Here is a 26,147-nt window from a genome sequence, read left to right on the forward strand (position 1 = left end):
AGGTTAAAGGCATATATTCTTTGCAACACACTTTCCGTTTCATACATCAAGTAGACTTCATTACTTTCCATTCAATGCCAACGTTTCCCCAACATATTGGGTCATGGGTGGTTCTGAAATTAGATCTTCACAGAAGAGTGACATCTACGTATCATAGTCATTTGTTATCCCCTCATCCCACCAGGCAAGGGCTATATAGGGTCTCCATCCCTCCCTTTGGCAAATATAACTCCAGTTCAACGCAACAATATAATTTCAGGGTATCCCTTTCATGGACTACTTTCAAGATCGGACAGCTCCTGAGGTGGGTCGCATATTTGCCCTCTGTATTTTAAATATATTTTTAATGTATTTTTTTACATAGACAGGATATACATAAAAACACAAACGAGTGCATATGCTCTTTCTGACCCGTCGATCGCTTCGCCTTACATCTTGCATCCTAGACAATGGGGTGATCTGTGCGTTATTTGACTCTGTTGGGCGGTTGTTTCTACGTCCTTTTGGGCTAAATATTCTGTTCCATGTACCAGTGGACTTCTTACGTTGGCCCTTATCTATTTCGTGAACATATAACACGCAACATGTAACACATATCTGTTGGCAGGTGGTTAAAGATCGTCGTCCTTCCTTGTTCTACAAAGCCGTAGTGTCTTTGACTAACACAGCCATGGTATATTTGGCTACGGCGGTTTGAATGGGTCTAGTGCGCAGTCTAGCGCTGACCAGATCTGTCTGTTGGGCTTCTTCCGGGGGGTGTATTTTAGCGCTGTTTTGTCAGCACCTCTTAGGAATGTAACCCAGTTTATCCATCCCTTAAAGGTTGCTTTGGAGGTGTTTTTCCATTTGGCTAGTATCATTTTTGTGGCCCTTATTAGGAGGAAATTTAGAAGGTTTCTATCTTGTTGTGTGTTGATGTCTGTGTTGATGTGTGCTGTTATTAGAGTGCAGAACTCCCTCTTGAGGGTGCAGTCTAGTGTCTGGTTGATGAATTCAAACACTTTGTCCCAGAATTTTTTGACCTTGCTACAGTAGAAGATTAGATGGGCCAAATCCCCTATTGCTTTGTTGCAGTTCCAGCACTGGCTATTCTCTCTTCGGCTCATTTTTGCTAGTTTTTCTGGGGTCCAGTGTGCTTGGTGTATTAGCCAAAATTTGGTCTGTGCTAGTACTGGCGAGATTATATTCTGCGTGGGGGAGGCCCAGATGAGCGACAGTTCCTTTTCTGTGAAGGTACGGCCTATCTGGGTTTCCCAGTAGAGTTTATGCTTCTCATTAAGTTTTGAGGTCTTTGGGCGGAGAAGTTTGTATAGCTGTGAGATGTGGTGCCCTGTTTTGTTTAGGTCTTCCATAAGTTGGAAGATAGATGGGGTGAGGCTATTTAGTTTCGCTCTTGTAATCGCTGTTTTGATTGACAGGAAGTTATATAGTTCCACCTCTGGGAGGCCGAACCTTCTTTTTATGGTGCTAGAGGAGAGCGGCTTTCCTTCCTCTTCTAGATGTGCTGGACGTGAAAGGCCTAGTGAGCTCCACGTCTTTATGTCCAGGGGCTTCCCTTTGTACTTTATTTTGGTGTTAGCTCATAGTGCCACCCATTTCGAGTTTTTTAGGCTTACTTCTAGTTTCTGATCTACCTTTAGAGGGCGCACCTTGTTGCTTTGAATATTAGGTTCCCTTTTAGTGACTGTTTATTGGCTGTGAGGAGGGTTAGGGGGTCCGTGTTGTCTAGAATGGCTTCTTCCATTGCCAGCCACGTTGGTGTGTACTTCTGGTTTTGGGTTACCCAATGCAGCCCTTGTCTGGCTATGCAGGCTGTCTGAAATGTTTTTAGATCTGCTACGTTTAGGCCTCCTAGTTCTTTTCTTAGTCTAAGTTTTTGGAGTGCAATTCTAGGTTTTTTGTCCCTCCAGATGAATTTGTTCAGTGCTTGATCTACTTTTTTATGGAAGTCTTCGGTTAGAGCTAGGGGAAGCATACTGGCTAAATAGTTAACTATAGGTGTGGCCATCATTTTGACTGTCTCTATTCTTCCCCACCAGGTGATATATTTGGGCGACCATTTTTCTAGCAGGTCTCTTATCTTTGTCAGTGTTCTCTTTTCGTTTAGGTCTAGGGTCATTTTTAGGTCTTTGCAAAAGTTTATTCCTAGGTATTTGATTGATTTGGTTTGCCAAACTAGCCCAGAGTCCCCTAGTACCTCTTTTGTTGTGTGTACATTCATAGGCATGCACTGTGACTTGTCTCTGTTTAGTTTGTATCCTGAGTGGGAAGCATATGTATCGATAGTATGCATGAGTGCGGGTATGGAAACTGTTGGGTCTTCTGTGACTATCAATAGGTCGTCTGCGTATGCCGCCAGTTTGGCCGTGGTTTTGTCGATAGAGATACCTGCTATGTTCTCGTTTGTGAGAATGTCTTTGATCAGGGGTTCCAGTCTAGTAAGACTAGTAGGGGGGACAGCGGACATCCCTGTCTAGTTCCTCTTTGTAGGTCAAAGGAGGCTGAGGTTGAGCCGTTTATTGCGATCTGCGCTTTTGGGTTTCTGGCAAACATGTCGCCCAGGTGATATGTTTGCAGGCACTCCTCTAGGAAATGCCATGATACCCTATCAAAGGCCTTTTCTGCATCAAGTGCGAGTGTTACTGTTGGTTTGTGTGTGTGAGAGCAATGTTCAATGACTTGGCACAACAGTCTGGTGTTGTCGCTGGACAGTCTGCCTTTCATGTATCCTACTTGTGTGTTGTTTATGAGTTGTGGGAGGACGCCGCACAGCCTGGTAGCTAATATTTTAGCGTATAGTTTGCAGTCAAGGTTGATTAGTGATATGGGTCGGTAATTCTTTGGCCATTGTAGGTCTTTACCCTCTTTTGGGATAACTATGATGTTGGCTTGTGCCATTGTCATGGTCACTTCCCCTGCCCCCCAGCAGTAGTTAAAGGCTTTCGTTAGAGTGGGCGCTAGATGTTCTTGGAAAGCTTTGTAGAAGTTGGCTGTGTAGCCATCTGGGCCTGGGGCCTTGTTTTCTTTTAGCGCTTTGATGGCTGTTGTTACTTCCAGTGGTTTGCTTCCTCATCTGTGACTTTTGGCAAATTCAGGCTCTCTAGGTAGGCCTTTGTTCGCGTTGTTTCCATAGCCCTAATCTTTTTTGTACAGTTCGCTATAGAATTCTCTGAAGGTGTCAACAATGTCTTTGTGTCTTGTGTGTGACTCTACTCCGATGTCTGTGATTGATGTAATGTTGTGTTGTCTTTGCTTGCGTTTAAGGTATGCCGCTAGCGTTTTCCCTGCTCTGTTTGCTTCACACAAGTTGATCTCTTTGCACTTTTTTATCCAGAGGCCTGCTCTTTCGCTGAGTATTCTGTTGAATTCATATTTTTTCAGTGAGTTTTGTTAGTGTGTTTTGGTTGTTTCTGGCGTTTATGTGCTCTGTCTCAATCTTTTTGATGTCTTTTTCTAATTCGGCTAACTGACCTTTTGTTTCTTTGTCTCTTCTGCCTTTTATTTCCATCAGGACTCCTCTTATGGTAGCTTTTAGTGCTTCCCACACTGTGCTCGGGTCTGTATCTGGTGCGTCATTCGCTGCTGTGTATTCTGTGATGACTGTCTGAATCCTGGCTCTGTCTTCTTTCTTAGCTAGGGTTGTGGGGTCAAGGCGCCATCTGCATGTGAGTTGCTCGTTGTGTCTACCTGCTAGGTGTAAGCTGATGCATGCGTGGTCTGATATGGTTCTGGCTGCGATGTCTGTGTGTACGGTTAGGTGGGTGTGGGTTGAGGATATGAGGATATAGTCTATGCTGCTGTAGGAGTTGTGTGGGTAGGAGTAGAAGGTGTAGTCTCTTGTGTCAGGGTGTTGTAGGTGCCATGGGTCTGCTAGGTCTAGTTTGTCGCACATGTTTTTCAGTGCCCTGTGCGATGTCGGCATGCGTGTTTTGTTTTTGGCCTGTCTGTCTAGTGTTTGGTCTAGTGTCATATTGAAGTCCCCTGCCACTACCAACATGCTGTGTGGGGTGCTCTTTTCAAGATCCTTGGTTACTTTCTCCCAGAAAGGGGAGTCGTCTGTGTTTGGTGCGTAGATGTTCGCCACCAGGATAGACTCCTCACCTCTTTTCGACTGCGTGATGAGTACTCTGCCTTCCTCGTCTTGCTGAACATTTTCAATGGTTATGTTTGATCTGCTGCTGACTAGTGTGAAACGAAGGGTATCTTTGGACCTTATGAACGCCAAACGTTCGTCCTTGGGTCCTTTAGCAACTGCAAGCTCACCCGCTCTGCTACTTCCAACTAATCGTTCCCTTCCTTTATCTCAGACTGTTGCAGGTCCACTTACAGTACCAAGCTCAGTCAACTTATCAGTATCTCAACTAAAGTCTGATCTATCATTTGTTGATCTAGAGGCCACCCCAGACCTAGAAGCATGCCAAACACCTGAAAAGGTCAGTGTCAACCATGGAGAAACATTCTCAAGGACTAAGGGAAGGAGACACTCCTGTATTGCCAGAACTAGTGAATACAGGCCCTGCTAAGAATGCATTCAAGATTAAGAAAAAACCTAAATCTAACACCAGGAATCACAACCTTGTGTCGGCAGCTCCAAATTCAGCATCAGGCATACCTTGTTGGGTTGAAAATATGGTAGTAGATCTAAAATCAGACCTTGAAGCCATGATAACGGCTCAAATTAAGCCTCTAATGTCCAAAATTGACAGATTAACGTCGCTGATAAACTCAAAATGGACGAATAAGGCAAGTGGGAATATACCTATACAGATGCACGGGAAAACAAAAGAAGTGCCTCTGGATAATACCACTAGTAGTAAATCCCTGAAAGATCCTCCTATTTAGGCTAAAACTCTACCAGATAAATCAGGAACAGCCATACAACAATTGACTCAAATGGGGGGAAAATCCACTCTACTTCCCCCAACCCAAAGTGTCAATGGCCCTACTTCGGGGTCGCAAACAACTTCTGGTCCAAAAAAAGTGCCTAATCAACCAGCAAAGGGTTCTAAAAGTACGGAAACTAATCCAACATCAACTTCCTCTCCAAAAAATACTCAAGAATTAAAAACAAGGCCGGCTCGCTTTAAGACCATTAATTTGCCGCCGGAAGTTTCTCCCTTTGTGGTTGTCCTGACGGGTGTACCACCACTGAAGGAAGGAAGAAGAGAAACCTTTGTTGAATTGAGAAATAAGTGTGCCCAATGGCTTCAGCTGCATAAACCACTACCCATTCATATGAGTGGTGAAATACTTGCAGTTAGAAGAGTAGAATGGGTGGGCAGGAATACCAAGACCATAGCAGGAGATGTTATAACTGTTAACTTTAGGGATACAGGGGCAGTTAACTATATATGTAATACACCTAATAGTGGTCCAGCTACCCAAATCCATCCACTCCCCCTGTCCTATTTTTTACCTATGTCATCTAGACAATATCCCCCTAGTTTCAGTTATCCAATTAATAGAGGATTTACTCATGCTCCGCAACATGCTATCCAGCAGTGGCAGCAACCTTGGCAAGGTCCACCTCCTCCACTTGACCCCTTTATGTCACAGTTTGCCCATTGGAATAGATTCTGCGCACTCGATGAGGTAGACTGACTCATTTCTGATGAAACTTCCTGTTTACATCTTGACTATAATAAGGGTGTAGAGGAGGGCTCCCAACTTATGTCACACTCGATATGCACTAAATTACCAATTATGACGGCCGGCAAACAGACTCGGTTAACATCTATTGCTCTAGAGAGGGATTGCTTAGAACCCCAAAGTCAAAGCGACATTATCGGCACTAGTGGGGCAATTATCAAGGAGAAAATAAAAATCCGAAGCTGGAATCTCGCGGGCATTCATAGGAAATTGGGCCTGCCTGAATGGAGTGATTTGGTTGAAGCACATAAGATCTGCATGTTCCAGGAGACCTGGAGTACTGAACCACTCCACCGGGTAGGGTTCGTAACCTATTTTGTCCCGGCTGAGAAACCCAGGCAGGGGAAGGGGCGTCCTTCGGGGGGCCTCATCATTTGGGTAAGCATTTCCCTTAATTGTCGAATAACCTTTGAGCAGATGAATAACCCAGATATCTTAGGCATTCTGTTGTCTAACCCTTGTAGAGGCTTGTCTCTAGCTCTATATAATGTCTATGCTAGAGGCTCAAAAAATGGGTGCACCTCATCTGTAATATCTGATCTCGAGGTGCATCTTAGAGCCCAAAAGGAAGCTGATTATACCTTGGTAGCAGGCGATTTTAATTGTACATATGAGCCACTTCCCCTGGACGGTATCCCTGACCTGGGTGAAGAAGATAGCAGATGGGGAGTCCCCACACTCACCATCCCTCCAATTAAACGCTGGACTCGTAGTGCAGTGCAGCTAAATGCTCTGACTTTTGAGTTTGGGCTAAGAGCTACTAATGGCCGTTCACCTTCGGATCGGATGGGAGCTCCTACGTTCAACAGAGTTGGTCATACCTCGAGGATTGACTATATTCTGCTGGGTCTAAAACTTTGGAGTTTGGTCGAGGACATGGTAGTTATACCGACCGTGGAGAGCGACCACAACTCGCTTTCCCTAGCTATCATGAATCCTTGGTCTAAGGGTGCATTGTTGGCACCATCTGACAGCATACACAAGGATACTGTCTCTTCCTGTGGAAGACGATTAAAGTGGAATAAAGTTGCCTGTGATGCAGTTAAACTCTCCAACATAGATATGGTTCTTAAGGCTTCACAAGTAGAGCTTGATAACATTAATTTAGCCATGCCAGCTGAAAAGGCAACATCCATTTTTGAAGCAGCTATAAAGTATATAGGCGAAGCTTTCTGGGTAAAGGGCTCTGAAGGGAGGAACATGTCCCAGTATAAACAAAAGGGAAAGCATGACTGGTATACCGTAGCATGTAGGAAAGCCAAGACCTCTTTAATCAAGGCCGTTAAAGGCAAATTACAACCCTTGATACAGATAGCAAGGAAAGAGCACAAGAGAGTACTGGCACAAGCAAAAAGTGAGTGGGAAGAGGCCTTCTGGTATACCCTTAAAGAAGCTAGCTCCAAGAAAGATTCCAAATGCTTTTGGGACACCATAAGAGCTAGAAATAGGCCTGATAGTGACTTGATAACTTGCAACATACCAAGTCAGGCCTGGGTTAAACACTTTTCGAAGCTTTACTCCCGCCAAGACGATCATCTTATCCCCATTGCTTTTAGTGATTGTGAAGAGGGGATTGTGGCCCCATTATCGCTCCCCCGAACCTTGGCCACCCACTCTGAAGATTTTGACTTTACACTCCAAGAAGTGGAATATGCAATAGGTACTATAATTCCTCAAAAAGCTGCTGGTCTGGATAACATTCCTGGTGACCTATTGAGATCTGATATCCCGAAGTGGGGAAAACTGATCCACTCCCTACTTGTTGCCATCTGCAGGGGCGCCCCTATCCCCTACTCGTGGAAAGGGGCGGAGGTGGTCCCTATCTATAAAAAAGGCCCCAGAGAGGATCCATCAAATTATAGGCCAATTAGCCTGCTTGATATTTTGCCAAAAGGTAGTTGGTAAGGTCTTGCTGGTCAGAATATTAGACTGGGTAGAAGAAAATAATATCCTCTCTGACTACCAGGCAGGCTTTAGAGTGGGCACCGGGACAATTGAACAGGCCTTTAGATTATTGATGGTATATTGGAAAGTTGTGGTTATAGGCAAGGGCAGTCTTTATCTCGCGTTTATCGATCTAAAGACTGCCTTTGACCTTGTACCTAGGGAGACCCTATGGAATGTACTGGCTGACTTGGGGTTGCCCCAATACTTATTATCACTTCTTGTTAGGTTGCATGAGAACAGCTTTGCCCAGATTAGGTGGGGCCCAGGGGGGGAAAAAACAAGTAGTATTCCGGTCGAGAGAGGGGTCCGCCAGGGATGTGTTTTAGCTCCCACCCTTTTTTCTCTTTACATCAATGGAGTGGTTGAGCATCTACGGCAACATCCCTCAGATGAACCATCCCTGGCTGGCGAACGCATACCTACCCTCCTCTTCGCGGATGACACGCTCTTAATATCAAAAACCCCAATTGGCCTCCAGAGACTCCTAAATAACTTCCAATCCTTCTGCTCTAAACGAGGCCTGGCAATCAACACAAGCAAGACAAAATATCTTGTGTTGAATCCCCCCAAAAAAACAGTCCGGCCACCTATCTTGAATGCTGAATCCTTGGAGAGGGTTGAAGTCTTTGATTATCTTGGTATTCGCTTATCTCACAAAATGGAATGGTCCCCACATTTGGACAAAATGCTTTTAACCCACAAGAGGATAACAGGAGCTCTTTTGAAAGAACAACGCTCCTGTATAGCAAGACCAATAGATGTTGTCCTTGAAATCTATTCTGCTAAGGGGGTCAGCTCTGCCCTCTACGGGGCTGAACTCTGGGGCTCATCTGTTACAAATGACTTACCAAAATCAGAGAGGAAATTTTGTAGAGCGATTATGTCACTCTCCCAGGGCACTCCCACTGTTCCGCTAATGCTGGACCTAGGTTGCCGCCAAATTGATGATCTTGCAAGATTCCGCCCACTCTTGCTATGGGCTCGACTATGGCGAGTGGCTGAACTTGGTAAATATGCGCAAGGTCTAGCAGAAATCATGTCATTACCAGGGTGGCATAACATCAAATGGTTGAGAGATATGAAAACATTACTAACAAATTTGGGCTTAAATGACTCCTGGGTAAATAGATCCTCACCTTCGAAGTCAACTCTCAAGAAACTTTATTGGGATTGGATTTTATTACAAAGGAACACTAGTACTACTTTAGGTAGACTCACGGAGGACTTCTTGAAGTTTAAGGACCAACCGAAACGGGAAGTGTATCTTGACATTATTGAAAAACCCTTTGATAGGGCTTTGTATTTTAAATTTAGAACAGGAACTCTTCCCCTGCATTCTTTTACCTTACGATGGAAATCCCTCGCACAGACTCTAGAGCTTTGCCCAGTTTGTCGAGATAAACCAGAGACAGTAGCACATTTTATGTTTGAATGTGGAGAATATGCCCTCCCTAGGAGGGTTTGGCTTAAAAACTTATGTCGCCAGTTGGGCACTAGACGTCATATGGACGCAATTCGGATACTAATGTCTGATAGTCGTGCCACTTATGCTTGTGCCCTAGCTAAATTTTTATCATGGGCTTGGTCCATTAGAACCAAAAGGCTTAAATCAACTGTTTAATTCCTTCTTAAACTGACTGCTAAATGAACTATTTTATAAAATCTGTAAGCTCTTTTATTAATTCCCATTACTGGATCAAATTCTTTGTTGTAAATTCATGTTTGTTTATTTTGCACTTAATACTTGATGTATTTGTGATCTATGCGCAGCTTTTATGATAACTTTTTATCGAAATAAAGCCTTTTTGACTTGACTTGACTTGACTAGTGTGATGACTCCTCTTTTCTTCCCTACTGCTGGAAAGCAGGCGACCTGGCCAATCCATCTGGCTCTGAGTCTGCCTCCTCTGTGGATAATAGTTTTGTCTCTTGCAATAGTATTATGTCTCCTCTCGTCTTGGCTAGGTAGTCTAGTGTTTTTTTCCTTTTCACAGGAGGGTTAAGACCTTTCACATTAAGTGAGATGACTCTTAGGTCTGTTTGTAATGCCTTGCTATTTGACTGTGTCATCCTTATGTTTGCTACTGGTTATGTGTTGTTTGGCGCTAGATGACTGCTGTGTGGCTCTTTGGTTTTGTCTGCCTCCACTGCTGTGACTGGCTTGTTGTGCTGATGATGGCGGCGATCTCTTTACGTTGTTGGTAACTTTACTGACATAGACATGACTCACAAGACGAACAAGACTTACAAAATAAAACGTCCTACTTTCTGCCCTCCCCTCTGCCCCCTCCCTTCCCTCCCTCCCCCTCTTTGTCCATTTTTCCTTCGTGCTGTGGGTGTGCGACAGCAAGATCCTCCTGTTCCGTCCCCCTCCTCGGAAATCGAACCCTTTCTCGTTGCCCTCGTGCACAGAGTGCTATGCTGGTTTCTGAAAGGATATCAGTCTATCTTTGTGTTGGCTTTCTTCTTTTTATTCCATTTCTGCGTGTTCTTCGCTGAGGTAGGATCTTTCAGTCTGAGTCTTTCCTTGCGAGGTAGCATGTTGTGTTTGAGGTAGTCTGACTTTGAGGTAGTCTTATTTTTCCACTGTAGTTATTATGGCTTTTCCTTCTTTTCATCCTCTATCAGCCGCATTACTGGGTGAGGCGCTTCTTTTTCCCATTGGTGCGGAGTCCTCCATTTCTTGGGTAGGTGGTCCTTGTAAATAGCGTACGAGTTCGGCTGGGTCTTCAAATGTCATGGTGATGCCTTTATTGTATATTCTGAATCTTGTGGGGCCGGCGAATGAGAAGGTAATGTTCTCTTTCCTTAGTCTGTCCCTGAGGGCCAGGAATCCCTTTCTTATGGCGACTTTAGGTTTGGAGAAATCTTGTGTGAGTATGATTTTGTGGCCGTTCCATACTAGGTTCGGGTTTTTTCTCGCTACCCCGAATATGGCTTCTGTCTGGTGTGAGCATAGTGGTCTGCATATTATTAGTCTAGGGTTCGTCCTTCCAGATTGTTTGCCTGCCGGTACTCTATAAGCTTCGTCTATCTCAAAGGGTACTTCGAACTTCAGGTTGGTTAGCTTTGGGATGAGACTTTGTATGAGCGACACGCATGAACCAGCCTTGTCTTCTTCTCCTTCTGGGATCCCCAGGATCCTTATGTTGCCTTTTCTATTCCTGTCTTCAAAGTCTGCTGCTTGTCTGCGTAGTTCAGTGGTTGCTTTGGCTATATACGTGACTCCTACGTATCCCCAGACGGCAATCAGTGAAAACTGAACTAAGAGCCCTTCACTGGCTGCCAGTAAAAGATAGAGTCAACTTTAAAAGCATGTGCATCGCCCACCGTGCTTACTGGAGGAAAGGAGCAACCCTGAATCACACCTTAATCACCCCCTACCATCCCAACAGGCAGTTGAGGTCGACCCTCGCCTTCCAAGTCATCATTCCTAGGTTCAAAAGAGAAAGAAGTGGAGGAAGAATGTTCTCCACAAACGCGGCCAGGCTATGGAACTCCCTCCCACTCTCCATTCGATCTGAACCTAACATCCTGCTTTTCCGCAGAAAATTAAAAACCTTTTTCTTCAGCAGATAATCTCGACTCGCTTCACCCACCCTTACTCTGTTCACCCACCTGTACTCTGCTAAAGCGCTAGGACGCCTGCGGGTAGCTATCGCGCTATACAAAAACGTATTCCATTCCATTCCATCCATTCCATATTTCCAATGGCCTTGCCAGTGAGCCGAGATCTGTCTTCAATGTCACTGACTCGTTGTTCGACTGTTTCAACTCTGTTGTTGGTGGCATGGATGTCCGCTCTGATTGCTGCCAACTCTAGTTCAATCTTGTCCGTTGTTTTTTTGTTGATATTGCTAGTTCGTGTACATCGGCCAGTTTCTTTAGTATGCTGTCCACTGTCCCGGCGATGTCCGATCTGTTTTTTATCGGGGATTCTGTGTTGTTCTCGAGTCTGTTCTTCTTCTGCTGCTGAGACATTCTCCTATCTACTGCAGTCGTTGGTACCTTTGCCTTGTGCTTGTAACTTTGGTTATATCGTCTTGCTCTGGGTGTCTGTACCACCTTATAGGCTTGTTCTGAAGGGCGACCTCACCTGCATTCTCTTTTTTGCAGGGCACTTTCCGTGGTGGCTGTTTCGAGTATTTCACCCAGAGCCCCCTTGCTTTCGCTCTTGTTTGTTCTTTGCTCCCAGCTCGATGGACTTGGTAGAGCGTTTTCTGTTTGTTATAACTAAGTGTGACGGGGTTTCTTTTTTTTTGGCCTTCTTCTTGCCTCTGCTGTATTTGTGTGGTCGTTCTCGATTGGTATTTGATCAGCACTGTACCCCGTGTTTTTGGTCTTTGGCTTCTTTATTCGGGTCCTTTTACTCTTATTGTCGCCTTTCTGTGATATTTTTGCTGCTCGTGGCGATATTGTTCATTAGCGCCTATTTGGCATTGTGCACGCTGTGCCCCGCTAAGATGGTTGCTTCTCACTGTGCAGACACCCTTACTTTCCGGATGGGTGTGGTGGTGGTTGAAGCAAGCTGACTCTGTGCTGCCCCTCTTTGTCTCTTATATTCATTTCGGTTTTATATTTGCTTATAGCATCTGATGCCTCATGTTTATTAGTTACGTTCTGTAATTTCCATCCGTTACTCTTATTGTCCTTTCGCTGTGTCTGTTCTGCGGAACTTTGGCTCTAACGGTCACAGCGTTATTTATCCTGCCTGTGTGCTCTGTGCCCATTCCAAGATGGCCACCTCCGCTGTATAGTTTCCTTTGCCTCATTTGGTGGGGGGGCCTTTTGTCTTCTAGCCGCGCTGCCGATGTAGCACTGCGCCTCTTCCCCCTCTTGCCCCGGCTTTGTTTCGGCTTTTGATCGTCTTTGCTACTTGCCGCTATGTATGCTTCGATGGGATGGGACGCGCTGTTTTAGTTACGATGTTTCGTTCCTTTCTAAAATGGCCGCGCCCTGGTGGGTTTTGCTTTCGTTTTGCTACCTTTGGGGTTCTAACTCATTGGCAGTGTTGTATCTCTTTCGGCGGCACAATAACGCTTTTTGGCTGACTAGCGGCTGACTGACTGACCTCTGTGTCCTTTTGCGGTCGCCCACCGTCATCCGGTCGTTGCCTCGCTTCTCCAATGGAGGTTTCTATCAGGGCACCATGTTCTGCCTGCTGTTACTGAGTGGGCTGTTCTTTCCGACGCATGAAAATTAATGTTTCCGCGTTTCCTTCTTCCCGCTTTGCCCTTCGCTGCGTTCCTTGTGCTTTCCAATGTTCGTCCCTCTGTTTGTTTGGGCTGCTTTCGCCGGTAATCGCCGTCAGTTTGGTTCGCTTTCCGAGGTCGGACGGAGCTCCGGATTTAGGCTCCTAGTTCCCTTGCCATCCAAGCCACGCCCCACCTCTGTCAAATGTTAAACTCTATGATGCCGTTGTAGTTCAATTGAAGGAAATCTTGTTAAGAAAAGAAACTGCTCAAATTGAAGGACTGAGATTCTAAATGAATGAGAAAAGAAAATAAGAACTTTGGACCGATGAGCATATAATGAGATTGTTTCTGTACTAAACATATCTTAATAGTTACCATTTTATACTTTTTTCAATCCCCCTTCCCAGGTTGACTTTGGCCTCAGGGGACCACGCCCCCCAGGGCCTGACCTATTTTTTTCTTCTTTTTAACATTTAAATGGATAGAGGTTGAGCGGCCACCTCTCCGGGCCATTTTTGCCCCGGGACCCCATCCCTCAAGGCCGGCTCCTTTTAAAAAGAGTTCTTTTTTTTAAAAACAGAGGGGGCCATGCAGCCTTAGTGCCAGGCTTTATTTCGGCCCCAGGCACTCCACTCCCTGGGGCCTGGCCTCTAGGAGGGAGTGAGCCCCAACATTTATTTTGATTAGGGCTCAATGAAAAAATTGCACGGTAGCCCAAATCTTTTTATTTTTATTTTGCAGTGGATTAGTGGAAATCCACCTGCTAATTAGCAGGAACAATAAAAGAAAATGCTTTTAAACCCCAGTGCCCCCCCCCGCCCCCAATATCTCAGGGGTCGGGGTATTCCTACCCTTTCCTCTTTTCTTGATTATTTTTTTTCAGAACTCAGCTTCAAGCCGATTCCCAAATTGGCTGTCAACCCTTCCTGGTTGAAGTGTTGGCAGCCAATCAAATTTTAGTAGGAATCACTTAACGTCCTCAGATATCTATATATTTTTTAAGTCAAATATCCCAAAAACGACTGAATGTGTTTACACCAAATCAGAAAAAGCACGCTTTCTGAACCAACATCTAGCTTTCTGCCAAATTTGGTGCAATTCTGTTCAGTGGTTCAGGCTGTAGTTGTGTAAAAAAAAATGAAAAATCCCCATTGACATAACATGGGGAAAAAACGTTTTGGGACCCCCTTTTTTTGCCCCCGCTTCACCCAGTAACTTTCAACACAGCAGCTGAACCACAAAGGGACTTTTTTGAGAATTTTGTGAAGATTCATCAAGCGACGCCAAAGTTATTGGCAAAATAAAAAACTATTTTCCTATGGAAACTTTTGATTCCAACTACCTACTGGCGACTGACAGAAGATAATATATATCATGTTCTTCATAGAAAATCTGCATTCACAAATCTGTGCCATTTGTGTGAAGAACAAATCAGTAGGAGGGTATGTTCAATGACCACAATTAACCTTTTATCTGTTGCAACCAAATGTTAACTTTGTGCAAACTAATCTCTATTCATGCACATCCTTGATATGGGGCACGACTTGAGAGATTGCTTATATGACTAGGAAATTAGGAAGGCAGGAGTTTGAGAGAAATAATGAAAGGTTACTTTAAATAGCAACTTTAAAAAATGGTACAGAGAAAAGGAAAGTAGGAATACTTTACAATGGGAATTAATGAGGGAAGGAAGGAAAAAAACAATATTCTTTATAAACACTAGAAAAATATAATCAATCTGATTATGCACACAGTGAAAAAGAATAAGCACTGATAATCACTGATTTAAAAAATGTTTGAAAGTATTGGAAAACACTTGGAAGAAAAACCTCAATTCACTACAGACAGAAATTGAAAACAACTAGATCTAGACCTTCACGTTAGCTCCTTATCTGTGCTTTGCTCTGTGTCAATAAAGTCCTACTTTTACTGGTGTGAGCAGGATCACAGCCTGAATTCACAATATATCCCTGTGTAAGAACCTCCGTTGGTCATGGATAGAATTGCTGCCTTTGGTCACCATGTGACTATGTCAGACCGAAATGATCATTTACAGTGAGAGGCAACAAAGAAGTTTGGGTATGTGGGTGCTCTGCTTTACCCACCCTGCTACTCTGCAGACGTTTAGCCAGACATCACCTATGCAAAATCAATTACATACATGCCGACTAACACAGCACAGTAGGATACACTTCACGTTAGGACTTTAATTTTGTGATTTCCTGTGTGTTATGGGCACATTTTTCTGTAACTACTGAGCATACCTAACATTCACATGAACCTAAAATGTAACACGTGGGTACAGGAAATTGAGGCTGATTTCCTGAAACCCATTTCTTGGATTCAGTTGCACTTTTACATGACGTGGGTGTTATAATTCTTGGATTTTTAGAATATCTTTGTTGTCACAAATATTTGGATCTTTGCTTTTAAGACAGATGTTTTTGAATGAATGGCATACATAAAGGGTATGTGAAAGACGGGAGTGTTGAAATAATTGTTATGATTTGTTTTCAGCATACCACCCCTGGAACTCAATTGTTTTTGAATTTGCTGACCCATTTTGATAGCGAGTGTACTGCAGCCTCAGATGCTTGCAATCTTGAGGGAGGACATCAGTGAAAAATAAATAAAAAACATGGGAACATATTGGAGTATGAGAATTTTGAAAGGGGCAGAACATATGAGGCAGGAATGAAATAAGCTTTGTTAAGGTTAAAGAAGAAAGAATCAAGTGGAGAGAGCAAGGAAACAGACACTCCCGTTGAGTGTGAAATCAAAAAAGAGTTGCATCAAGAATGGAAGGACGCAACTCATCCTATCAAAACACTGAGACAAAAATGTACTTAAGCTGGATAAAAAGAGTGAGGAAAGTAATCAAATCAAGAGCAGACTGAGATAAACAAAAAAGCCATCCAATCATGAGCAAGGGGCTGGTCCATTGCCCATGTACATACTGGAAACAACAATCCAGTCTATAGACAGCTAAAGCTGACTGTGCAATATGGAATATGCTACTTACCAGTATGCATCTGTTCTTGGCATGTAGGGCTGCTGACATTCATATCTTTGCATAGATCGCCGCCTAGTGTTGGGTCCGGATGATTGCACCCTGTTGTCCTGGAAGAGTCTTCAAAGTATCATGAGATAGGTGACTCCTCCCCTGGATTACAGTGCGAATGGGCATCTTCTCGATCCTCAGATTGTTTTTCCCCATTGTGGCAAAGATGGAGTATAGAAAAGTAAGAGATGTCCGTGTAAATGTATGTACAAAAGTACTGCAGCTGTGACAGCCACCGGGGAGGAGGGTGGGCGATATGAATGTCAGCAGCCCGACATGCCAAGAACAGATGCATACTGATAAGTAGCATATTCCGTTCGAGGCATGTGGGCTGCTGAATTCATATCTTTGCATAGACTGTATAGCAGTATCTCCTCTAGCGGTGGTCACCTGTACCAGCTGCAGCAGTTTGGAAAAGAGTTTTAAGGACAGCCTGGCCAACAGCAGCTTGCTGATTTGCTTGCACATCTACACAGTAGTGTTTAGTGAAAGTGTGTATGGTAGACAATGTAGCTGCCTTACATATCTCTTCTAGGGGAATGTTTCCTAGGAATGCCATTGATGCCCCCATTTTACGGGTTGAGTGTGCTTTTGGGGAAACTGTTAGAGTGCGTTTAGCTTTTTGGTAGCATATCTGAATGCATTTAACTATCCATCTGGCTATTCCTGATTTTGAGATGGGATTCCCTTTATGTTGTGGTGAAAAAGCAACAAATAGTTGCTTTGTTTTCCTGAATGATTTGGTTCTGTCATCGTAATATAGCAGAGCCCTTTTTACATCTAGTGTGTGTAGGGCTCTCTCAGCCCCTGACTGCGGGTTTTGGAAGAAAACTGGCATTTCTATGGAATGATTGATATGGAAAGTGGATATAACTTTTGGCATAAACTTAGGGTTAGTACAAAGCACTACCTTATTGTTATCTATTTGCATGAAAGGTTCTTGAATGGTTAATGCCTGTAGCTCACTCACTCTCCTGAGGGAGGTAATGGCAATCAAAAATGCCACCTTCCAAGTTAGAAATTGTAATTCACATGAATGTAGTGGTTCAAACGGAGGTCCCATAAGTCTGGTAAGTATCATATTTAAGTTCCAGATTGGTGAAGGTGGGTGCTTTGGAGGGATTATCCTTTTAAGTCCTTCCATAAAAGCTTTGATTGGGGGTACTTTAAACAAAGACATGTGTTGTCTATTTTGGAGGTAAGCTGCAATAGCAGCAAGATGTAGTCTTATAGAAGAGTATGCCAAGTTGCATCTTTGAAGATGCAATAGGTAACAGATAATGTTTTGGATGGCAGCATCTAATGGGTTGATTTGGTTATTTTTGCAATAAATTACAAATCTCTTCCATTTAGCTGCATAGCATGCTCTAGTAGTTGGACGTCTTACCTCCTTGATAATGTTCATGCAATCAGGAGGCAAATTAAGGTACCCAAACTCTAAGACTTCAGGAGCCAGATCGCTAGGTTCATCTGATTGGGATATGGGTGCCTGATTTCTCCATGGTTCTGAGTTAAAAGATGTGGCGAGAAGCGCAGTCTTTGGTGGGGAACTACAGAAAGTTCTAGAAACGTTGAGTACCATGGTTGTCTTTCCCATGTGGGAGCAACCAGGATCATTGTGAGTGACTGCTGGCGTAGTTTGCGTGCCACCAGCGGAATCAGTGGGGCTGAGTGGAAAAGCATACGCAAATCTGCCTGACCAGTTCATCCATATCGCATTGCCCTGTGACAACGGATGTGGGAACCTGGCGGCAAAGTACTGGCATTTTGAGTTTTCGTTTGTGGCAAACAGGTCTATCTCTGGATGCCCCCATTGCTGAAAGAATGGTTTGAGAACCTGAGGGTGAATCTCCCATTCGTGTAGCTGTTGGCTGTGCCTGCTTAACAGATCTGCTACTTGATTGTCTTTCCCCGGCAGGTGTTCTGCTAGGAGAAATATGTTCTTTGGAATTGCCCACCTCCATATGCTCTGTGCTAGGTGAGATAACTGTGGAGAGTGTGTCCCTCCCTGCTGCTGTATGTAATACATAGCAGTCATGTTGTCCGTCCGGATCAACACAGTTTTGTTGTACAAGTACTTCTGAAAAGTTTTCAGTGCTAGAAATACTGCGAGCAACTCTAAGTGATTGATGTGCAGTGTTTTTTGTTTGATTGTCCAGAGCCCTGGAACTGTGAATTGAAGTAGGTGGGCTCCCCAACCTGTCAGTGATGTGTCCGCTGTTAGTACTACTTGTGGAACCGGCTCTTGGAACAGTCGCCCTTTGGGAAGGTTTTGTGGGTTCCACCACTGCAGAGAGTTGTAAGCGCGACTGTCCACCAACACTAGGTCTTTGAATTGTCCTTGAGCTTGGATCCACTGCCTTGCCAGGCATTCTTGCAGTGGACGCATTTGAAGTCGGGTATGAGGGACAATGAATATACAGAAGGTCATCATGCCTATGAGCTGCATGAACACTCGAGCTGGTGTGGAGTGTTGTGGCTGAAACTTTTGAATGAGAGTCTGCATATTGGCTATCCTGGCTGGATTTGGATATGCTTTTGCTACTGAGGTATCTATTGTGGCTCCCAGATGTTGCTGTATATGGGAGGGCCGTAGATGTGATTTTGGGAAATTTATGGAAAACCCCAGACTGTGCAGCAGCTGGAGTGTTTGAGAGGTATGGCTTGCACACTGCGCGTACGAGTTGGCCTTTATGAGCCAATCGTCGAGGTATGGAAACACGTGGATGTGTTACCTTCTGAGGTGTGCTGCTACAACCGCTAGGTATTTTGTGAAAACTCTTGGGGCCGTAGTTACCCCGAAGGGGAGAACTTTGAATTGATAATGTTGCCCTTCTATTGTGAACCTGAGGTATTTTCTGTGAGTTGGATGTATAGGTATGTGAAAGTATGCGTCCTTGAGGTCTAATGTAGCAGGGAAGTCGTTTTGCTGGAGTAACGGGAGTACTTGCTGTAGAGTAATCATATGGGAATGCTCTGAGAGTATGTATTGATTTAGCGGTCGGAGGTCTAGAATGGGTCTGAGGGACCCATCCTTCTTGGGAATTAGGAAGTATAGAGAGTATAATCCTGTCCCTTGATGTTGAAAAGGGACTGGCTCTATGGCCCCCTTTTCTAGCATGGACGCGACCTCTTGTTGTAACAGTGTGATGTGTTCTTTGTACATAGGATGATGTTCGGGTGGTATGTTGGGTGGAGTAGAAGTGAGTTCCAGGCAGTAACCATACTGGATAACTTGTCTCACCCACCTGTCTGTGGTAATGGCATTCCAGACTGGTAGGGATTGTTTTATTCTGCCTCCGACCAGTGTTGGGTGGTCCGGAGGGAGTGTGATAAAGTCACTGTTTGGTGGCAGAGGAGGCTCTGGTGTTATTGCCGCCACGTCCCCTGCCCTTGTTATTGTTTCCCCTATAACCCCCTCTGTTGGAGCCTTTATTAAAGGTACTCTGGGTGTTACTTTTGAATGTAGAGGAAGCCTGTGATGTGTTGCCTCTTGCGGAGCCTCTGTAGGAGGAGCGACAAAAGGAACCTCTGTGTTGTTGAAACTTAGCAGTTTCAGTATCTTTTTTCATTTTGTCTAAGATTGAGTCTACTGCTGGACCAAACAGGAAATCTGGGTTAACTGGTTGGTTGAGGATTGTGGATTGCACCTCGTTTTTAAAACCAGAGATGAGTAACCACGCATGCCTGCGTAGTAATACACTAGTATTAATAAATCTTGCTGCTGTATCAGCTGCATCAAGCGCACTTTTAATGGAAGCATTAGTTATAAATTTGCCTTCCTGAATGAGGTCATTAGCTTTAGCTTTAAAAGGTTCTGGTAAATGTTGCAGCAAACCTTCAAGTTCATCGTAATGCGCTCTATCATAGTGTGCTAATAAAGCAATCCTCCATGAATTTGCAGCTTGTGAGGCCACCCTTTTGCATGAGGCTTCTAAGATCTTAGACTCCTTGTCAGGAGGGGGAGCATCTCCTGTTGTTTGTGAGCTGGCTCTCTTTCGGGTGTTTGCCACTACTAGTGAGTCTAAAGGCAATTGGGATTTGATATAGGCGGGGTCGGAATGGGCCGCCTTATATTTCTTTTCTATTCTGGGATTGAGTACACACACTCTGGCTGGATCTTTGAATATGTCTGGCGCATGTTTAAGTACTCCTTTTAACATAGGAAGTGTCCTGACATTTTTCTAAGAAGTAGGAAAGGTGTCAAATAAAAAGTCCTCTTCTACGGGGTCAGTGTGCATGTCCACATTGTGATATTTTGCTGCCCTATCTAGCAATTGATTGAAAAGAATGGTGTCATCAGTAGGCGACGGTTTTGTAGGGTATGTGGAGGTGTCTGGGATGGGCTGTGGATCATATGGATAGTTTTGGTCATCCCATGGGTTATCTTGTGCATCAGGATCTTGTGCATCCGGAGCCTGTGGCTCATCAAAATTGTCATGAGGATCTACCCCCATGTTCTCTTCCTCATCATGCTGTGAATGTGTAGGAGAGTAAGGCACAAAAGGCATATTAGGATAGAGTGGAGGAGGAGTGAAAGGTCTTGAGGGAGATGTCCCGAAGTCTTTTTTCTTTGGAGGAACAGGGGAAGGAGTGTCCTTGTCCAATGGTCTCTTTTTCCGATGATAAACTGTAACCTTTCCTGTTTCAGGGTCTATGTACAGTTTAGATTGTTCCTCACTCACTGGATTAGGATGGAAGAGTTCTTCCTCAACTGTCCGTGGCCTTGGTGCCGATGTTTTTGGCTTGGTGACTAGTCCGTGACTTTTTGGCTCGAGAGCCTTAGGTCGTGGAGCTCTGTCTGGTTCGACTGTTGCTTTAGGGTCGGAGACCTTTTTCGGTTCGACGAGTTTATCCTTGTCGACGTTCTTTAGTACTTTAACAGTCTTTTTTTTTGGTTCTGCAACCTTCTTCCGATCGACAACCTGTTTCGGATCAACCGGAGTCTTTGGTTCAATACGTTTGTCTTGTTTTTTGTGATCGACGACCTTTTTCGGCTCGATGTCTTTGCTCAAGTCGACGGCTTTTTCCGTGTCGACTGGCTTTTTCTCCGGGTCGAGTATTTTTTTTGGATCAACGACCTTCTGTGGCTTAAAGCTCTTTTTCGGCTCGAGAGCTTTCGGCTCGAGAACTTTCTTGGGTTGGATGACCTTTTTTTGTTCGAAAATCTTCTTCAGTTCGACGACTTTTGGGTCAACAACCTTCTTTGGTTCGATGACCTTCGGTTCGACAACCTTATTCGGGTCGACAACCTTTTTTTGGGGGAGAGTGTTACTCGGGCCAGGTGTTTCAAAAGGCTTAGTCTTGGGCTTCGGAGCCGAACCGGAAGGCGGGGCTTCTGAAGTAACTTGTCGATCTCGGCTAAGGCCTTTAGGCGATGCGTCGACCAGAGCCTTTTCTTTTGGAATAAGCGGGGTCAGGGGCTGAGTACTCACTTTTTGCCCCGGCGTGATCTGGTCGTCGGAGTCCGACTGGTGCGCAGCGGTGACGATTTCTAGATCCGAGTCTGCTGCTTTCGGGAGGTCGGGTTCGTCATCGAAGATGTTCTCCGGTTCCGGTGCTTGCCGCTGCATCTCTTGCCTAGCGGCCCGTCGATTCCGGATGGTTTTCTTCGAACTGACTCCTTTCCATCGACAGCAGTCCCACGTGGCGTCGAAAAGGCCCAACGGCCCGCGTCGACGACCGGATCGAGATGGAAAGTTAAATCGAGTCAAGGAGTACCGAACGAGAACAATACCGTCGAGGTAGAAGGCCTTTTGGCCTTAGAAAGTAGGTTAGTTTCGATTCCGAAGTTAGAATAGAGGAATAACATCCGAACCCAATGGCGGAAAAAAACAATCTGAGGATGGAGAAGATGCCCATGCGCACTGTAGTCCAGGGGAGGAGTCACCTATCTCGTGATATTTCGAAGACTCTTCCAGGACAACAAGGTGCAATCATCCGAACCCAACACTAGGCGGCGATCTATGCAAAGATATGAATTCAGCAGCCTACATGCCTCGAACTATGATGTTTTCTATACAATAAAGTATCAACCCATTTATTTTCTCATCTTACTCACCGGTGACTTATGCTGTCCAAATTCTGATTTGAAGCCTGTATTCGCTGTTGCAGCTCCAGTGCCCATTTCAACTGTCCAGCAACCAGAGCCATGTTTTTAGAAATTGGTGGTATGTCTCCACTTGCTTCTGTGGCCACTACTTGGGCATCATAAATAATCTTCACCAAATCCAATTCCAGGGGGCTGCAACTGCTTTTAAATTGTTTTATAGACTTCATGGATTCCTTGGATTTAATTACAAATTTTAAAAAATCACACGCTATGACAATAGATTCTAGGAGTACAGCAAATGCAAAATTCCACTGTAAGGGGGCTGAGCTAATCAAAGTGTCTACCTTTTCATACCTAGGGGTGCTCTTTTGATGATCAGCGCTCGTGGTGTGCACAACGCACACTTTAAAAGAATGTCTTAGCTAGAGCAGCAGGGGCAACCCTAGGTTTCGCTAAAAGAATAGGCTCTAAACCGTTAGCTGCGATTTAAGGGTGTATAACGCTAAGTGCATTCCCATTACCACTTATGGCAGAGATATCTGGGGCTATAAGGATGTGAAAGAAATATAAGGAGCAGAAAATAATTGTATGCGTAAACTTCTTTCCATCCCGGCATCCATCCCAATTTTTAATTTACACGAGGAGTTGGAAGCAGGCTATATTTCAGACATGATCGCGGTTGCTCCACTTTTCGGCTGGCTGAGAATTTGGGCTCAACCAACTCCAAACTTAAACCAACTGATCATTCAGGATTGCTTGGCCTCAGAGAAGGCATTAAATATTCCAAGGCTCAAATACATTAAAACCCAGACTGAGAACCTTGGATGCCCCAACTTGTTTTTGTTCCCTACTCCCCTGACTAAGTCTGCCGTTAGAGCAGTTAAATTGAAGTTTTTAGATAGATGTCAATGTTTAAGGGAGGAAGAAGAACTAATTAAGCCCTCGGTGAGAAAGTATGTTATATTGAGCCTGGGACAGCAGATGCAACCATATTTAACATATATAAACAAAGTTTACAATCTTTTTGTTTTAACAAGATTTCGATTGAACACGGTTGCCTGGTTACTGGCCTTTCCTAAGGGCTATTTTAAACCAGACTCAGCAAATTTGTGCATATGTGACAACTTCTCAGAGCAAGACACTTTACATATTATGTTCTTTTGCACTCACCATTACCCCCTGCACAGAAAGTACATTCTTTCCCTGTTAAGGGGCCAACATTTTGTGCAAGTAAGGCCAGCCCTGGATTATTTACAAATGTTAGGCTCACCTATAATCTGTGTCGGGGTAGCAAACTTCTTAATTGGGGCGATCAGACATAGGAATAGGATGACACAGAGTTAACCCTTCTGAATAAGTTGGTAGTATGTTTATGTCTATTACCACTCAATGTAACATTATAGTCATAAATGTGGTTTTTACCCTTTTTTGTATAATATTTTAATGGGTTTTAAGCACATCAAGACATGAATTGCTCTTCGATTTATATGATGTTTTATACTGATTTGCTGTCTTATGCTGCACTTTTATGGCTCTAATCAGCCGAATAAAGTTGATTTTGACTTTGACATTGACTGTGCAATATTATAATGTTATGCATACAATAAAGTTTCAACCCATTTCTTTTCTCATCTTACTCACGGGTGACTTATGCTGTCCAAATTCTGCTTTGAAGCCTGTAATCGCTGTTGCAGCTCCAGTGCCCATTTCAACTGTCCAGCAACCGGAGCCATGTTTTTAGAAATTGGTGGTATGCCTCCACTTGCTTCTGTGGCCACTACTTGAGCATCATAAATAATCTTCACCAAATCCAATTCCTTGTCAAACATTTCCAGAAGGGCTGAGTACTTTGGTAATACCTCATGTGCCAGGAATGGTCGATCCAGTAAAGAACCAAACATGTGCAACAACTACAAGAAATACAGTGATATAAGTTGATTTCTTCACAGATATGATGAAAACAGTAATCCACAGTATTACAGTAAGACATATCACAGCAAGAAATCCTCATATGCACTGTTCTAGACAAGGATAGTTAGTCAGACGTTTTGTATCACTACAATGATAAAGTACTGATAAAGTTTTCGAACATGTCCAGAGACCTCAAAACAATGTTATGAAAATGCTGAAACCCTACATGCAATAACTCAGTGCAAGCAAGTGAGTTATTAATTGGAGTGGATGTGAATCCATCACATGGAATAAAGCCAAAAACGTGTCAGGGTAAAACACAGTTTCATTCATTTAAATCTGGGCTCAACACCCTGATAGCTAAGGCATAAAGTAGGCAGGCCTAATTTAGATTTTTTTTTTTATTCAGCAGTACTAAAACAGTTAAAAGTCAAAACACACCACAATAAAAATCCCATCACACATTTCTAAACCTAGAGCGGAATTTAGAGTCCATTTTTGAGTTTGCAGACAGGGTACTCGTTCGCAAAATTGAACGAGTACCCCAGCCGCCAAAATCTCGATCCGCCTACCTCATTTAGAGACACTGTACTATACAATGAAGTACTATACAAAACAGTGATGGATGGAATACTTTAATGAATTTAAGCCACTGGTAATCACTCGGGCCGCATCCCAATCGAACATTATTTTGCACACCATGCCACCACGGTAGGGACCCAGTCATATGCAAATCAGCATTGATCTTGCTCCATTGGGAACAGTCCAGCCCGAACTGCAAGGCCAGACCCTCCATGAGCTGGAAAACAAGCAGGACTGGTTTCACCCTGATTAAGGCTCATCAACCAGGTATAGTTTGGTTCCTGTGGCACGGTATTCACGGGACCCACCTCTGGGCATACCCATCCCAATGTAAAGTTTATGATCATAAAAATCTATTTCCCCCCTCGTCTTTTACAAAGGAAACATAAATATCATGACAGACTAGTAGAACTAGATTTACTTATGGAGAAGTATGGCCAGCGATTTGTCCCCTGAGGACTCAGATCTAAGTTATACCACACCCCATCCCAAAATAATCCGGACTGGGTAATTCAAGGGCCTCTATACACATACTTCTATTCTTCTGGCAGACTCCGGTTATGCAGCACGTTTTTAAATATATATATATATATGTTTTTATTAATATCACAGTACAGTGCTCGACAATCTGTGGTGGAGCTCACAGCCTTGAGGGGTTACTTCGATCACACGCTCGCTCCTTTACTCCCATATTTGCCTATTTTGCACATGCTCTCAGCTGCTTTAATCTATTACATTTTAGAATTCTGATGGACAAATGTTAGGCCTGTTTGTTTTTAAAACCTTACTTCTAAAATATTGTGTTTTGTGTAACTGTGGGGAATTTGAGTCTGATTATGAGTGGGGCTTACCTAACTTCCTGCCTCTCTCGTCAGCCAGTGAGAGACACCATTTTGAGTCAGTGCACTCTCTAGTTTTTCTGGCTGCCGGGTTTATAAATTTGCACACTGCGCGGATGCAGGTGCCTTGAGGGGTTACTGTGATCACACGCTCGATCCTTTACTACCGTATTTGCCTATTTTGCACACACTCTCAGCTGCTTTAATCTCTTAAATTTTAGAATTCTAATGAACAAATGTTAGGCCTGTTTTTAAAAACCTACTTCTAAAATATTGTTGTGTTTTGTGTAACTGTGGGGAATTTGAGTTCGATCATGAGTGGGGCTTACCTAACTTCCTGCTTCTCCGGTCAGCCAGTGAGAGACGCCATTTTGAGTCAGTGCGCTCACTAGTTTTTCTGGCTGCTGGGTTTATTAATATGCACGCTGCACGGATGTGTGGCCCGCCTAAGGCAAACCCGTCTGCGCACATCAGCGTCCAGGAAGCGGCCAGGGGCAGCTACTCTGCTTGTTGGCCTACTGCCACACTGGATAGGGTGTGCTTTACAAGTAGGGCACTTTGGTCATTCTGCTCACCAGCATGTAACTCTCATTGCCAGCTAGACTTGCTGTCTTCTCAGGACAATATCTGTGCTGTGTGTGGCTTCAGGTTGTGCGCAGACCCTCCCATATATGGCCAAATTCCTGCTTCCGCGTCTAGGCCCTTTAGGTCGCCGCCAATCTTGGTACCTTTGATTAATTGCGTACTTTAGAGAAGCACCACTCAGATATATTTGAGCTCCTCTCTGATAGATCGGTGGACCTACTGTTTATTACATAAACTTGGCTGGAAAATACATCTGGCCCATTTGTTGCTTTGGTTATAAGATCGCCAGAGCAGACCATCTTGAGGGGAGGGGGGGTGAAGTGGCT

General features: G+C 44.1%; 1 protein-coding gene across 3 annotated transcripts in view; it reads right to left on the minus strand.

Annotated features, from left to right (window-relative positions):
• The window catches only part of DNAH17 (dynein axonemal heavy chain 17), a 12,633,448-nt gene that overhangs the window by 10,761,843 nt on the left and 1,845,458 nt on the right, over positions 1–26,147 (minus strand). For all 3 annotated transcript variants that reach the window (XM_078653923.1, XM_078653924.1, XM_078653922.1), the window contains exon 12: positions 23,546–23,814. In XM_078653923.1, the coding sequence (XP_078510049.1) occupies positions 23,546–23,814 (269 nt within the window). The remainder of the gene's footprint in view (positions 1–23,545; positions 23,815–26,147) is intronic.

The sequence above is a fragment of the Lissotriton helveticus genome, chromosome 7 (genome assembly GCF_964261635.1).
Source record: "Lissotriton helveticus chromosome 7, aLisHel1.1, whole genome shotgun sequence".
In the NCBI taxonomy this organism is placed as follows: domain Eukaryota; kingdom Metazoa; phylum Chordata; class Amphibia; order Caudata; family Salamandridae; genus Lissotriton; species Lissotriton helveticus.